The sequence below is a fragment of the Gadus chalcogrammus genome, chromosome 13 (assembly GCF_026213295.1).
Source record: "Gadus chalcogrammus isolate NIFS_2021 chromosome 13, NIFS_Gcha_1.0, whole genome shotgun sequence".
Taxonomy (NCBI): Eukaryota; Metazoa; Chordata; class Actinopteri; order Gadiformes; family Gadidae; genus Gadus; species Gadus chalcogrammus.
This window is the reverse complement of record NC_079424.1, coordinates 11,324,832-11,339,225: the sequence shown is the minus strand read 5'-3', so window position 1 is coordinate 11,339,225 and position 14,394 is coordinate 11,324,832. Positions and strand designations below refer to the sequence as shown.

Sequence of the window (14,394 nt, the reverse complement as noted above, 5' to 3'; positions counted from 1 at the left end):
GAACCTCTCATGTTGTTTGTATGAGCGTGCCTACTGCATGCATGTGTTATGTCAGATGGTTTGGGGAGGTGTTTACTCATGGAGCTAAAGGGTCCATGTACTGAAGGTGGGTCCTGATTTTTGTTTTGCAGAACCAACACCCTACGCAGTTATGCAACATTCCTCACTCTAGAGGAACCAGAGTGTCAATGACAGGGTCATAGAAGCAGTATCTCTGTACTTTGTGTGTGTTTGCATATACATCTAGATGTCATGGTAATGTGTGTGTCTAAGCGTTCACATGTCTACACGTGAATGAAATATGTATTTGTGTGTGTGTGTGTGTGTGTGTGTGTGTGTGTGTGTGTGTGTGTGTGTGTGTGTGTGTGTGTGTGTGTGTGTGTGTGTGTGTGTGTGTGTGTGTGTGTGTGTGTGTGTGTGTGTGTGTGTGTAAGCCGAATGGTGATTCAACTTACCGGCACGTCCTTTGGCTTGACGTCTGGGGCAGTGGGCTGCAACACACACACACACACACACACACACACACACACACACACACACACACACACACACACACACACACACACACACACACACACACACACACACACACACACACACACACACACACACACACACACACACGTTATCAATATATTATACATTACAGCAGTGAATGTGCTATGTAATGCATAATGATAACAACACTTATATTTCCGGTATTTATTTATATACGATTCATAGCAGTATTTAAAAGACCCTATCGTCTCTCAGCTGTAAAGCGGCAGTGTCATTCTTCCAAGTAGCACTCAACATTAGGACTTCAGAGTATTTAACTGACCATGTTTTCATATCTGTAATTGGGAGGCAGTGTGTCTTCTCTCTCTCCACACAGAACCCCCTTCTCGGCTGTGACCCCATGCTGTGAGACATGCATAACACAGGTTGAACGGGCCAAACCCACACAAGGGCTTCTCAGACAAGCACAGAATGCAGTGTTTTTAGTGGGCTTTACACTCACAACCACACAAAGAAAGAACAAAAACACCTAACAAAGCACAGACACGCTTACTAACATTCATATCGACTTTCTTGCAGACAGACACGTGTGTACCACAAACAGAGACACACATACAAACACAATAACACAATCTGTGTGTTTGTGTGTGTGCGTGTGCTCACACCACAGACACAGACACACACACACACACACACACACACACACACACACACACACACACACACACACACACACACACACACACACACACACACACACACACACACACACACACACACCACACACACCACACACACCACACACACACACAGTACCTCGTGGACCTCTGGGCCAGTGTAAACAGGCTCTGGCTTTACGGGTCCGACAGTGGGCAGGCTGCTGGCCAGGGCATCGAAGGGGTCCAGAGCAGGTGCCTGCACATGCATTAAGTGTGACGCTGAAGCAATAACACAACCCCATGCTCTTCAAAAGCAGTGAACGCGCTACTTTACCTCTTTGGCAGCCTTGGCTCTCGGGGGTGCGACCTCCACCTGCACCTGCAGGACAGTGCCTTTGGATTAGGTCAACTATAATTGTTGCTCTGCATTGGTTTGTGCCCAACAAACACACACAGATTGTGTTTGCTGATGGCTCACACTATGGGTCTTAGGGTCAGCATTTACAGAGCATGATAAAGCTTTCAAAGGGGTGTGTGTGTGTGTGTGTGCGTTTGTGTGTGTGTGTGTGAGTGAGAGGGAGAGGGAGGGGGAGAGAGAGAGAGAGAGAGAGAGAGAGAGAGAGAGAGAGAGAGAGAGAGAGAGAGAGAGAGAGAGAGAGAGAGAGAGAGAGAGAGAGAGAGAGAGAGAGAGAGAGAGAGAGAGAGAGAAAACTTGGAAAATATTTTTTATTTTGACAACAGGGCAATGGCTGTTTGGTGATCAGAAAGCAAGGATGTATTCCTCATCACTGTGCTTCAACAAAAATGGAACAATGAAGTCCCTCTAAAGGATCTGATTGTTCCTCTTTATCGCTGGTGTACTGTTAACATACAACCCAAATGAATACATTAATCACACACACACACACACACACACACACACACACACACACACACACACACACACACACACACACACACACACACACACACACACACACACACACACACACACACACACACACACACATACAAACACAAGCACACAAATGGGGTGCAAGAAAGAAGAAGATCCCCCACCACCAGCACCACTGATGTCTAAAGGAATCGTCTACCTTCTGTGCAGGCTTTGCCACCTCCGGCTTCCCCTTCCCAGACACTCTCACTGCAGCAGCAGCAGCAGCAGCTGGGGTTACAGCCCCAGCTGGCTTGGTTGCTTTGGCAGGATCAGCTTTAGGCGTGTCTCTGACTGGTGGCTTGGCGGTGGGTGCAGCGCTCTACAACGTAACAAGTGTTTTGACCCATTTAGATCGAACATAAAGCTCGGGATGTTTTTAAGAAGAGACCCAGAAAGCGTAGAAGAAACGTTGTGTCGCAAGCGTGCTCACAATAAGATTCAAACAGATGTGAAGTTGGAGTGAGGGAACACAGAAATAGCACAGCGTGGGTTCATCTTTCACAAGCCTGTGTCATCACCCACTTAATGAAGGGGATCAGTTTAACCCCCCGGCCGGACGTAGCACAGAGAGATGAGAGCACTGAGGCCGCATACAAGGCACACATTGAAACACTGGGCCTTTCTATTCTTGTATTCAAGCCAAGCCACTAGAATAGTCCTGGTGTACCTGAACAGGGAGTGCAGGGACAGGTGCAAAAGGCTTTCCCTCAGAACAAGACCAGAAGAGTGCAGAAGAAGCTGAAGAACAAGTGAACAGCTCCTTTCCAGCCCGACACCAAACTCAAGTTCCCCGGTAGAGAAATAGAAAGCGCAAAAGCAAACAGGCATCTCGTAAGACATCAGTAGCCGTCCCTGCTTTCGTGGGACATCAGTGACCATCTCTGTCAGAGTAAAGCAAAGATGGACGATTTTTCGGAGATCAAAGAGTGTGCTTATATGGACACTGAGGTACACTTTGCAGAGTGGCAGCGGCAAAACTCAGTGAGGCGAAGAAGCCAAGAGGAGAAGAAAAAAGCCCAGAGATGACGTGAGAACGACCAATAGGAGTGTTGAAAGGACCAGTGACAAGCATTCCTCGCAGTGAAGGCCAGTCCCCACAGGGAAGGCCAGTGCTGGACAGCGGAGAGTAGTGTACCTTGGCAGGCTCTTTAGCAGTGGGCTTAGCCTGGGCTGAAGATGCTGCTGTCCCTGCAGACATCGTGGCTCTGGCAGCGCCAGAGGGTGGAGAAGGTGTAGCAGCAGCTGTGGCTTTCACTTGTGAGACCGGTGGAGTCTACAAACGTACAACCGAAACCGTTACCATCACCATAGCAACCATATTTCGCGAGACACACAACGCCAATCCACCACCAAACAGGTTGCTTTTTTTAGCCGCCATGAAGCAATTGATAAGCTGTTTAACATCCTTAGGTAAAACTTAATATCAACTGCGCTTTTTCTTCTTGGTCAGTTTATGACCCATCCTAGACTCCAACCGCTACTCTGCCTGCCTGACCAAAGTGACCCACAATAGGAGAGCAAGCGAAGGAGTGTTAGGACGTTTACCTTGGATGCGGTGTTAGTGCTGCCCCTTGCCGGGGCTGACATGTCAACAATGGTCGTGCCGGGAGAGGACATGTCTATAGAAGTAGCGCCAGCAACTCCGCGGTTAGCCGCAGCGCGTGCAGTCTATGAACCGACAAGTGGGTTATTCAGCATGTACAGAAACAAGTCTGCTCAAGGTGTTAGTTATGTTAATCCCAAGGCAGAAGCACGTGCCAATGAGTGACCTTGCGCATATCTGAACTAATTAGCTCTAAGCGGAGAGAGCAGAGACAGGTCAAAGTTCATCGATATCAGAGCCCAAAACCAAAGAAAATATCCATGGCAGAAGGGTGTAAAGGTTTGGTTTTCAGCCAATGACATGTTGAGAAGGTGTGGCAAGGACAAAAGAAAGAAGGGTAGGGGCGGGGTTAATGAAGGCGGCGTGACACCCACACAGCAGGGAACGAGGAGAAGGCAGTCCTGACGCCATACAGCTAGCCCTCTTCAAACAGGAAGCTCTCAGGCTCTAACAAGTCTACCTCTGCCCTGGCTTCGGCCTGCCCTTTTGCTGCGGTTACGACAGAGGAACCTCCTCCTGTTGAAACACTGCTGGGGCTGGCACCGCCCGTTGCTACGGCAACAGCAGCGTGTTGGCTAGCCATACCAGAAGCTGGTGAAATCTGCTAATGTACAGGTGGCAAAAAGGTTCATGGAAAATACGTTTGAAGCCTAAATCTGAGAGAGAGAGAGAGAGAGAGAGAGAGAGAGAGAGAGAGAGAGAGAGAGAGAGAGAGAGAGAGAGAGAGAGAGAGAGAGAGAATTTTGTTTTTGTTTTGATCACTTCTATTTGGTTTTACTGCTTTACTACTTGTAAATACCAAATACTTGGTATTTGCGAGTACCTGCTAAATACCTCCTGGGAGATGAGGGGGTTCCCCGGTGGGGGAAGAATGGAAGGAAAAGGAAAGGTTTCTCTTCCGTAAAGTATTTGCAGGCAAGGTCCATCCAGCCCGGAGACAATAACATTTCTCCACAAAGTCCGGCTTTGCACAAATAATCAAACAACGCCGGAAAGGCCAACCACTGCTGTTCAAGGCCCAGATAAGGCAAGAGGTCAGAGGTCGACCTGCCTGAGGACCAGGCATGTTGAACCAAGGGCCAGAAACTCAGAAAGGAATGGACCCATCACACAGGAAATGAAAAGCTTGGTTTTTGTTAAGACAGAGACAGAGAGACAGTCAGACAGACAGATTGTCCTCATACCTCAAACTGTGAAGGCTTCACAGTGGTGACCTGAGCCGCAGGAGTGGGAGTGGTCTGGCTGGGCTGCGACTATAGACAGAGAGACAGACAGACAGACAGAGAGAAAGAGAGAGAGACACAGACAGACAGACAGACAGAGAGAAAGAGAGACACAGACAGACAGACAGAGAGAGAGACACAGACAGACAGACAGACAGAGAGAAAGAGAGAGAGACACAGACAGACAGACAGACAGACAGAAAGACAGACAGACAGACAGAGAGACATAGCGAGAGGGTAAATGGATTGTATTTTAGTTAGACATAATATGGCTGCTGCAATAATTACTTAACAAAACACAGCACGGTAACAACAGCAACTTTGAGGAATACTAGTCACAACAATCACACAACAGAGGGCTGTCGGTCGGTCAGACAAACATAAACGCACAACAGTAAATGTTGATGGAACAGCACAAACATGCCTCGTCTACCTAATGCTGCTGTCTAGTGAGAAGAAATGTACGTGCTTCCATAGGGACTTGAAATAGACCGGTGACATCCTGAGTTTATCCAGCCTCCTGTTGCGTTCTACAGGTACGCATCACTCTCTGCTCTAGACACTGGGAGATAGGAGTGTTTGCTTTGTAGGCAACAACCAAACTAGTTTGACCGGATACGGTTAGCTTTGATATCGTGCCATGGGATAATGGAACCACAGGGAAAACTAACACCCAAGATGGCATCAGCTACATGCCATGTATTCTACTGTAAGTACAGGCCAACAGGCTCATTTAAGGAGGATATTTTCATTACAGCTCAACATAACATTCTGTTGGTCAAATAGTTTATGGATTTTATTGTGGAATTTGTTTTATATAATAAAATACAAATTGGAATCTGTGTAGTGTGTGTGTGTGTGTGTGTGTGTGTGTGTGTGTGTGTGCGTGTGTGTGTGTCAGCATTTACAATATGATCAATAGAAGCCAAAGCCATTCAGATAATGTGAATTAAGGGCTGACCCACCCCTCTCTGCCCCACTAATCTCACCATGATGTCATACCTTGTATGACAGAATTGTTGAATGTATTTTTAATCATCAGTTTCCTCCTATCAAAGTGCATCACAGCAATGTGAAGTATATTTAAGTCTCATCAGGATTTGAGCGTTGGATGGAATAGTGATTTGGGCGGTTCACCCTTCAGTGGTTTTTCCCCTGACCACGCTGATAAGACAGGTTCATAAGTTCACATTGTCTTGTAATGCATGTCACAAATCCATTCCTGCTTTAACTTCAACACTTTCAGTTCCAGTGTATTCATCGGCGTCACAGAAACAGAGAGATCTGTGGACACCATCCTGGCCTCCCCTCCAGACATCTGCATGACTCATTTCTTCGGAGAAGGCTTTTGGCCAAGAGTGTCTGCAGTCTGCACTCTTTACATTTGCCTTTTCTTTACATTTTACATTTGTTTCATCTTGCCTTACATTTCTCAGCCTACCCAACTGGTAATGATGCTTGTTATTGTCAGTTGTCAATATTTTTTTTTATTTAAGTCTTTTATTGAACATGGTTAAAAAATAAAATAAACAAAAACAATTGAGCAGTAAAAAACGAAATAAATAAATTAAAAACAAACAAATGGGATCCTCAGGATCCTAAGCAACAAATACATAACTCAAATAACATAGTTCATGTTCAAAAGGGATAGGAAGAAGTTAAGAAAAACTTTTCTGGTCCTACCCCCTCTTATTTTTTATTGCCTTAGTGATTTTGTCTACAAATTCTATGATTGCAAATGAAGTAGTTCTCTTTGCTCTAAAACCATATTGTTGTTCATACAGTATGTTATGTTTGGTGATGAATTCATTAATTCTTGTATAGAATATTTTTTCCGGTATTTTGGAGAACTGGGGAAGCAATGAAATTGGTCTGTACTAGTTTGAGAGTATATGTTTGTCTCCAGTTTTATGTATTGGTATGACTTTAGCTGTTTTCATATTGTTTGGAAATACACCGGTTTGAAGAGACTGATTGCAGATGTGGGTTAGAGGCCTTTCTATACATTCAATTACATTTTTGACAGTGCACATATCAATATCATGACAGTCTGTGGACTTTTTGCTCGTAAGTTTTCTAACAGTGTCAATAATTTATTTTTCCTCAGTCCCTCTTAGAAACATTGTTTCATCAACATATATGTCTTTACTTTCTACACCATCACTAATACCAATACAATCATTTCGGACTCGTCCTTAAGGCATGACTATTCTCTTCAACATAGTCATCCTGATCAGTCCTGCTACATAAGTGTCTAAAGCAGGCTAGCTGTCAGGCCTAACCTGTTCCACTGGCTGTGGCTGAACAACTACGCATTAAGCCTACCAGTGAGAGCAACAGGGTGGAGAGGAGGACGCAAGGAAAAGGAATTCAAAAAGTCTTGAATAACAAGACACCTTCTTTCCCCCTCCCCCCCATCACTGATAAGCGACTAAAACAACCCATATTCTGGTGGCGTTGCAAGCTCAGCATTGGCCCACAACTGAAGTGATGGAGTCCCTGAACAACACATGAGTCACGACATCCTGCCCTCCTCCCGCAGCAGACCGTGTCTAGTGCTGTGTCTTCTGACCTACCTCCTGCCTTCTGATGTCATACTGATTAAATACATACTGTACATAAAACGTGTTGTGGACCTCCATGGGGTCTTCTGTGGCATTATAGGCTTTAAATGTATGTTATACTGTGCACCCAGAGGGTAAGTTAGGGTTAGGGAGTCACCCCTAGTAAGATTCACTGTTATTATCACTCTGTTTGCAGAGGTAAATATTGGTGGATGCTAGGCAACTAGGAACATTCGAACAGAGACTTCAAGAAGTAAGAATGAAACAAACACACACGTTTCATATTCCTGAATAAGCTGATAAAGGTGCATAAACGCCACTTTTAAAACGTGACAAAGCGAAAAGCTAGCCTACTTTCCCTTTCCAAAATAAAAAGTCAATAGGACACCCACTTGACTCGCAAAAAACACTCCTTGTGAGGAGCAAGTAGTGATGGCAGGGTTTCATCTGATCATGTGATGGCTTAGGGCTTTAGAACCCAGTGGAATGTCAGTCTGTATGAGTTTCTTCTCATACAGTCAATCCCTGGCATCAATTTATCATTTCAAGGGACTTTGTAGTAACCCATTTGAACCCATATTTCAGCCAATATCTCCAACACACCCCAGGCAAATACATGGCCACACAGCACAATAGCAAACTGAAGCCTGAAGTCAGTAAAGACATATATTATTTTTGGCTGACCTCTGTGAGATTCACCGAGAGTGAATCCATCATACAATACAAAAACACAACATATTTCAAGCATGTGGTTATTTTTAACCGTACCGGGGACAACCCTGCTCGGTCTTTATGCCTCAGCGTCAACAGGGACAGGTTGGGCTGGTGCCTACAGGGAACCACCCAAACAAGCAAGAAAGACACACAAAGAGAACACCACGCTGACGTGCTTTTACTCAATGCTGTCAAGGAAGAGTCAAAACACACAAAGCAACGCAGTAGGATGGCTGACTGGAGTATTAGAGAAAACCATCTTGAGAGGCATGTAAACAGTACTCTTTACGGTGTCAACTGATAATGCCTTGAAAGTCAGTGATGATGTAGAAGGTGCTGTCAAGTCTACCTCTTTCTCGGCCGCCTTTGGCCTGACTATAATGACATGCTGTCAGAAAGGGATATTCCAGGGATGGCCATAAACTGTCAAATGAGCTGGCTAACTAGCTCAGATAGGTGACATTGTGTCTGCCCTGTGGTTGGTAAGTTTATGGTGGAGCCAACGTTGGCCACAGCTTTTCAGAGAGTTGAATACTCATTCAATTCATCTCATGTGCAATTCCATGCAAGGTAAATTTGACTGTTCTCTCACTGTTTATCCTTTGTTCGATAATTAGACGCTTGTGTCCTGCTAGACCTAGACTGTAAGAGCTCACAATGCAGTCACACCGGTACCTGCTTGAAATGAGCTCTGGGCAGGGGAAGGGCCCGGTAGGTCCCAGCTCTGTCTGGTTTGAAAAGGGATCATGAATATTCCAAATTTGTGATCAGGTAGATAGTTATGTATCAATCGACGAAAGAGTATATGTCGGTAGATAGGCAAAAAATAAAGTGAAAAGAACAAACTAACGTCAAAAAAACGAAATAGTAAACGCACACAGACACATACTTTACATACTGCAGTGAGGCCTCTATATAAATAGAAGCCCACCTCGACTGACCCTGGATCCCCCCAGTATTTACTCATTTCTACAAAGTTCCCCGTAGTCACGCAGAGCTTCGTAAAGCCCAGAACAATAAGCTGAGAATGGGCATCATAAGAGTTAAAAACGTCCCAGTGTCAACCTCGCAGAAGAGTGAGGGAGGGGAGCGTTCAGGGGTCAAAGGTCGGCCTGCGCCTTGTGATGGAGTAAGATGTGGTTGAAACGGCGCTGCGTTTCACGTGGCACATACATGCACTGTATGAGACTAAACGTTCCATTACAAACACGGATTAAAAAACGTCTCGCTGTTCTGCATGACATGCAAGAACAAACAAACTCTCTCACACACACACACACACACACACACACACACACACACACACACACACACACACACACACACACACATAAAGCTGAGGGCTAAAGTGTTTTATGACTTAGATAAAACGACAGCAACCTGACTGTCAACAGTGGATGCCGGTACGGCCACATCAACAAGTTGGGCTTAATAATAGCTTGGACTTTTTCGCCACCGAAGTACGGGTGCCTAAAATAGACGCATACTCTATAGTTTTATCAAACCAAAGGTTAGGCATCTCGACCCAACTGATCTAGCCGACGGACAAAGGCTAGCAGACACACAATATGGACCTTAAAGCTAACTGTGTGTGTGTGTGTGTGTGTGTGTGTGTGTGTGTGTGTGTGTGTGTGTGTGTGTGTGTGTGTGTGTGTGTGTGTGTGTGTGTGTGTGTGTGTGTGTGTGTGTGTGTGTGTGTGCAAGCAATACACAAAGCTACACAACTAATGGTCGGACCCTGGAACAACAACAACAACCCCATTTATAACATTCAAGTCTCTTTGTCTCTTTTCCCATATAAACGTCACACCTTTCGCCCAGAGCATTTCACCCCAACAATGGAGATAAAAGAAACTGCTTCGCCTCTCAGGGCCTGGTTCTTAAAACTGATGACTAATCCCAAGCCCCACCCGCCTCCCCACAAACAGAAGCATGTGAAGAGCCAGGGAGCAGGGTTCTGTCCTCAGCTTCAGCCAGGACTTTAAATAGCTACTTGACAACTAGATGCTTGGTGGTGTATATGAAAATGTGGATGACCTCACCCTTGCACATTAACGAATGAGAGGAAAGGTAGACTGCGTCACATCTCAATTGGAAGCACAAGCCAGCTATCTTGGAGTATTCAGGGACTCAAGAAATGACAGACTTTTTAATGGAAATGTTAATATGGGGCATGACCAGGATTAGTGTAGTTATCAGTAGTGACCATCAAAAGATTTCATCCAACCACAGTATCACTTGTTATAGTAAATCTCTATGTTATTTCATGGCCCTTCATGCTTTCATGCAAAGCAAAATGCACTGTCAGTATGTGGATATACATGTTTTACTGTCTACTTGCTGAATAAAACCAAATTAAATATTCTTTCTTAGTAAAGGTCTTTTACTAAGAAACAGCAAAGCAGTGGTTACTGCTCAGAGCTGTATGAGGGGGCATAGCTTTGTACTGCTCCATGGAGACCAACAACAGACCCTCTGCTCAAGATAACATGACCACATGACCCGTTATTCCACCAACAAGCATCTAGACCAATAGACCAACAACATGAGATATAATATCCGACGCATGGCACAAGAAGAGCTTAGGAAATGATCTGCGACTGGCATCTTGTGTGAGGACACAGTTGATGAGTTCTCTGAAAAAGTTTCTTCACTTTCCTTGAAAGTATCCAGCTACGTTGCTTAAAATAACCAGATTGTCACTCACTCTTGATCCACACACACATTCTACATTAAAGATGTTTATGAGATCATTAGTTGCTATGATCTCGTCTAAGTCGTCAAAACGTCCCAAAGCACATCAGTCAGGAAGCCAATGATACTTCAACTGGAAAAAAAACATTGTTTTACCTTAACATTAAACTTTCAGGGGAAACTGTGTGGGTACATACCATATGTTTGAGTGTGTGTCCTTTATGTAAAGGTCTCTATATATCCGAAAGCCTTTGATTCCCCAGTCGTAACTCTAGTTGGTATATACACACTCGTAAACACACACATCGACACACGCCCCAGAAGTGAAAAATCTATTGCCCCACCCACTGGAACCAACCCAATGAGCCTGTGATGCCTAAGCCCCTCCTCCCCTCTCATGCTGCTGAAGAGAAGTCTCTTTATGATTGGACAAGCAGACCGCACAGAGCCCGCCCACTCCTCATAGCAGGCCAGGAAAATAAATACGCTGCGTTAGTTTCCATGCATTGAAGAAAACTTCTGGTGGAAACTTGTCATTGCGTGTGTCCAGGGGAAATGGGAGGGTCCTGCTTTGATAACACCCTGAAAACGCAGGAAGGGGTTATATATATATATATATATATATATATATATGTATATATATGTGTGTGTGTGTGTGTGTGTGTGTGTGTGTGTGTGTGTGTGTGTGTGTGTGTGTGTGGAAAATGCTAGTTGTACAGCAGAAGTAGGGACAAGAGTTGGGGAATCAGGTATAAATGATGACAGGGCAATTACGAATCCAAACTAGCAAGCTTGTTTGGCAAAGACAGGGCGTGTCTGGTAGTCTCACTGCTTAGGAATCTAGACTGCAAAGCCACACTGACAGAGAGAGCGGGGTGAGAGGGAGAGGAGAGAGAGACAGAGCGGGTAAAAGGAGAGCAAGAACAGAGAGAGAGAGAGAGAGAGAGAGAGAGAGAGAGAGAGAGAGAGAGAGAGAGAATGTGTCACCATCCAAGTTGCTAGCTATGAATGCTTAAGAGTGAAGTCATGCAAAGGTTAAAACATTACACTTTAGAAGTGCTGTTCTTCACTTTACAAGTCTTCAATGTGATTACACTACCGAGATTCAAAGCCAAGAAAGACAGGAAACAGAACTGGACTAGTGCCAAAGAGCTTGAAAAAAATAAAGAAAACAATAATAAAACATGGCAGGACGATATATTTCCTAAGGAAGCACATGAAGACCATGATTCAATAGATTACTTTGAAGTCACCTACTTTTAAAAGTGGGGTTGCTAGAATATAGCATTTGTCATTAACTGTAGACAATAAAAATAATGTTGAGAATGGGACACCCCCTTGTGTCTGACATGGTGCAATGCATCTACATAAACAGTTAAGGTCAGGTAAGATTAAGAGTAGATTAAATTAACTGTCAAGGTCCAAATTTAAAAGTTTACTTGTTAGGTGATGGATTGATAAATGTATGTTTGTGATTAAGGATGGTTAGGGTTTATATACGTATAAAGTTTCAACCACCAGCAGTGGTTGACATTGGGTATAAGGTTAGAGATGGTTGAAGGCTAGTTTTTGATTATGGGTGGGTCAGTTTGTCATTAGCTAACAGTTTGTAACCTTCAGGTCAGGGTGTGGTGTGACAAATGTCTGTGACCGAATAGATAGGAGGAAAAGCAATACATCATGGAAAGTCTGTGTAGTCACACCCATGTGCCACTTTAGTATGTCAGTGAAACTTCCAGTTCCCATAGCAGAGGTCGACAAACTACAATGAGTTGATCTGGATAGCTGACCATACGGATGTTGGAAAGGGGTATAGATAGCAAGTCCATGGTGGATTATGTCATTTTTTTCTATGCATATTAATAGATACACATTTTCCACAAGGGTTTGGTAAATTAAAGTATAATTTCATTTACTGGCTTGTTAATCAATATAAATGTATTCAAGGTACCAATCGTATCACCATGAGGAGGTACCCGGACTCCAAATAATGTTAAGTTGTTTCCCGATGAGAGGCAGAGTATTTTATGTGTCTTCGTTCCTCAAACCTTGACGTTGTTTAAAAATACCCTAACATGGACAAGCTATCAGACCCTGGATGACAACAAGGTGTGTGTGTGTGTGTGTGTGTGTGTGTGTGTGTGTGTGTGTGTGTGTGTGTGTGTGTGTGTGTGTGTGTGTGTGTGTGTGTGTGTGCGTGTGTGCGTGTGTGCGTGTGTGTGTGTGTGTGTGTGTGTGTGTAAAATTGCCTCTATACTGTTTGTGATGAGTCTGTTCCCATGGCAACATGTTTCTCTGTTGGCCTTAGTACCACAATAAACTAGTCCAAGGGAGTGGCCATTCAGAAACGGACTTATTCATAAATAATTAATTGTATGTGTTTGTGATACAGCCTTGCAATCACAGAAAATAACACGTATGCATTATTAAGTATTCGTTTTACATATAAGCAGAACTTTAACCATATGAAACGATAATCTCATAAATGATAAACTCAAACATATTTGTCTGCTAGATATACAACTCAGCTCAGATCAAATAAAAGCTTTTACAACCTGTAAACTGTAATTACTCAAACTCCCATGCAATAAAGTGCACAAGGGCCATAACTCTACTCTGGACTCTTTTCAAATATGATTTACTCGCTGAAAATGATAATACTGGGGGGATCCAGTCATGTGAACACTCCCTCAACTCCATTTGTTCATGTCTTTTGTTCAACTCTCCCGTTAGATTTCATTAATTCTTGATGCAATAACCCGGTGTAGATGTTGTAGTGTTAGCATCAACACCCAAGGGTTATCTCTGCAGTAAAGCAGGTCTAGGGTTTCTGTAGTACTCATCCAGTACCCTCTCCCATGCTAAAGTTAGCACCGTATAGGCTATCATATGTTCAAAGTTATTCCCTGCGCTACAACAGATCACAGGTCAACACGGAACCATTTCTCACCTCATGAGACGCTATGTCTAGCTTATACTATAAATCTCAAAGGAAGATTCAAATCTAAATAGAAAACGCCGAGTTGGAGACACAGTATCAGATAAACTACCTGTTCGGGGTAGTCAATATTGACGAACAAAAAAACAACACAAATCACCTCATGAATGACCGGACCAACAGCTTCTATCTACTCTCTCTCCCCAGCTTGCTACAGCTGCATTCCATCACTGCCCCCTCACCTGTTGCACCCCTATGCCGGATTACAGCGGAATGTAAGAGATAAGAGCATTAGGATTCCTTCATGCTCATATCCCTTTCCTTACTGCTCTGACTTTGTGCATTAACAGTGGTTTATGAGTACGTCATGGGTGTTACTATTGCATAAGATACATGCTGGAGTCATCAGCTTTTCCTGAAGCACAGCAGACTTGGGAACGATTGTTGTTAAGACAGTTGTGCTGTCTGACAGCAGCCCTAGTGGCCCTTCCACATGTACTCCTTCAGACTTCTCTACAATATCACATTTTTACAACCGGAAAAACCTGTTAAATCAGATGAGAT

The 14,394-nt window shown here is 44.0% G+C and overlaps 1 protein-coding gene across 28 annotated transcripts in view; it reads right to left on the bottom strand.

Annotated features, from left to right (window-relative positions):
• The window catches only part of cast (calpastatin), a 32,337-nt gene that overhangs the window by 10,006 nt on the left and 7,937 nt on the right, over positions 1 to 14,394 (bottom strand). For 7 of the 28 annotated variants that reach the window (XM_056605237.1, XM_056605236.1, XM_056605232.1 and 4 more), the window contains 8 exons: positions 4,882 to 4,950; positions 3,640 to 3,762; positions 3,230 to 3,367; positions 2,252 to 2,413; positions 1,492 to 1,536; positions 1,315 to 1,413; positions 821 to 901; positions 456 to 491 (listed from right to left, as the gene is read on the bottom strand). In XM_056605237.1, coding sequence (XP_056461212.1) covers positions 456 to 491; positions 821 to 901; positions 1,315 to 1,413; positions 1,492 to 1,536; positions 2,252 to 2,413; positions 3,230 to 3,367; positions 3,640 to 3,762; positions 4,882 to 4,950 — 753 coding nt within the window. Of the gene's footprint in view, positions 1 to 455; positions 492 to 820; positions 902 to 1,314; positions 1,414 to 1,491; positions 1,537 to 2,251; positions 2,414 to 3,229; positions 3,368 to 3,639; positions 3,763 to 4,881; positions 4,951 to 11,089; positions 11,528 to 14,394 lie in introns of those variants that run through there. The other 21 variants (XM_056605244.1, XM_056605243.1, XM_056605240.1 and 18 more) reach the window with 11 other exon arrangements.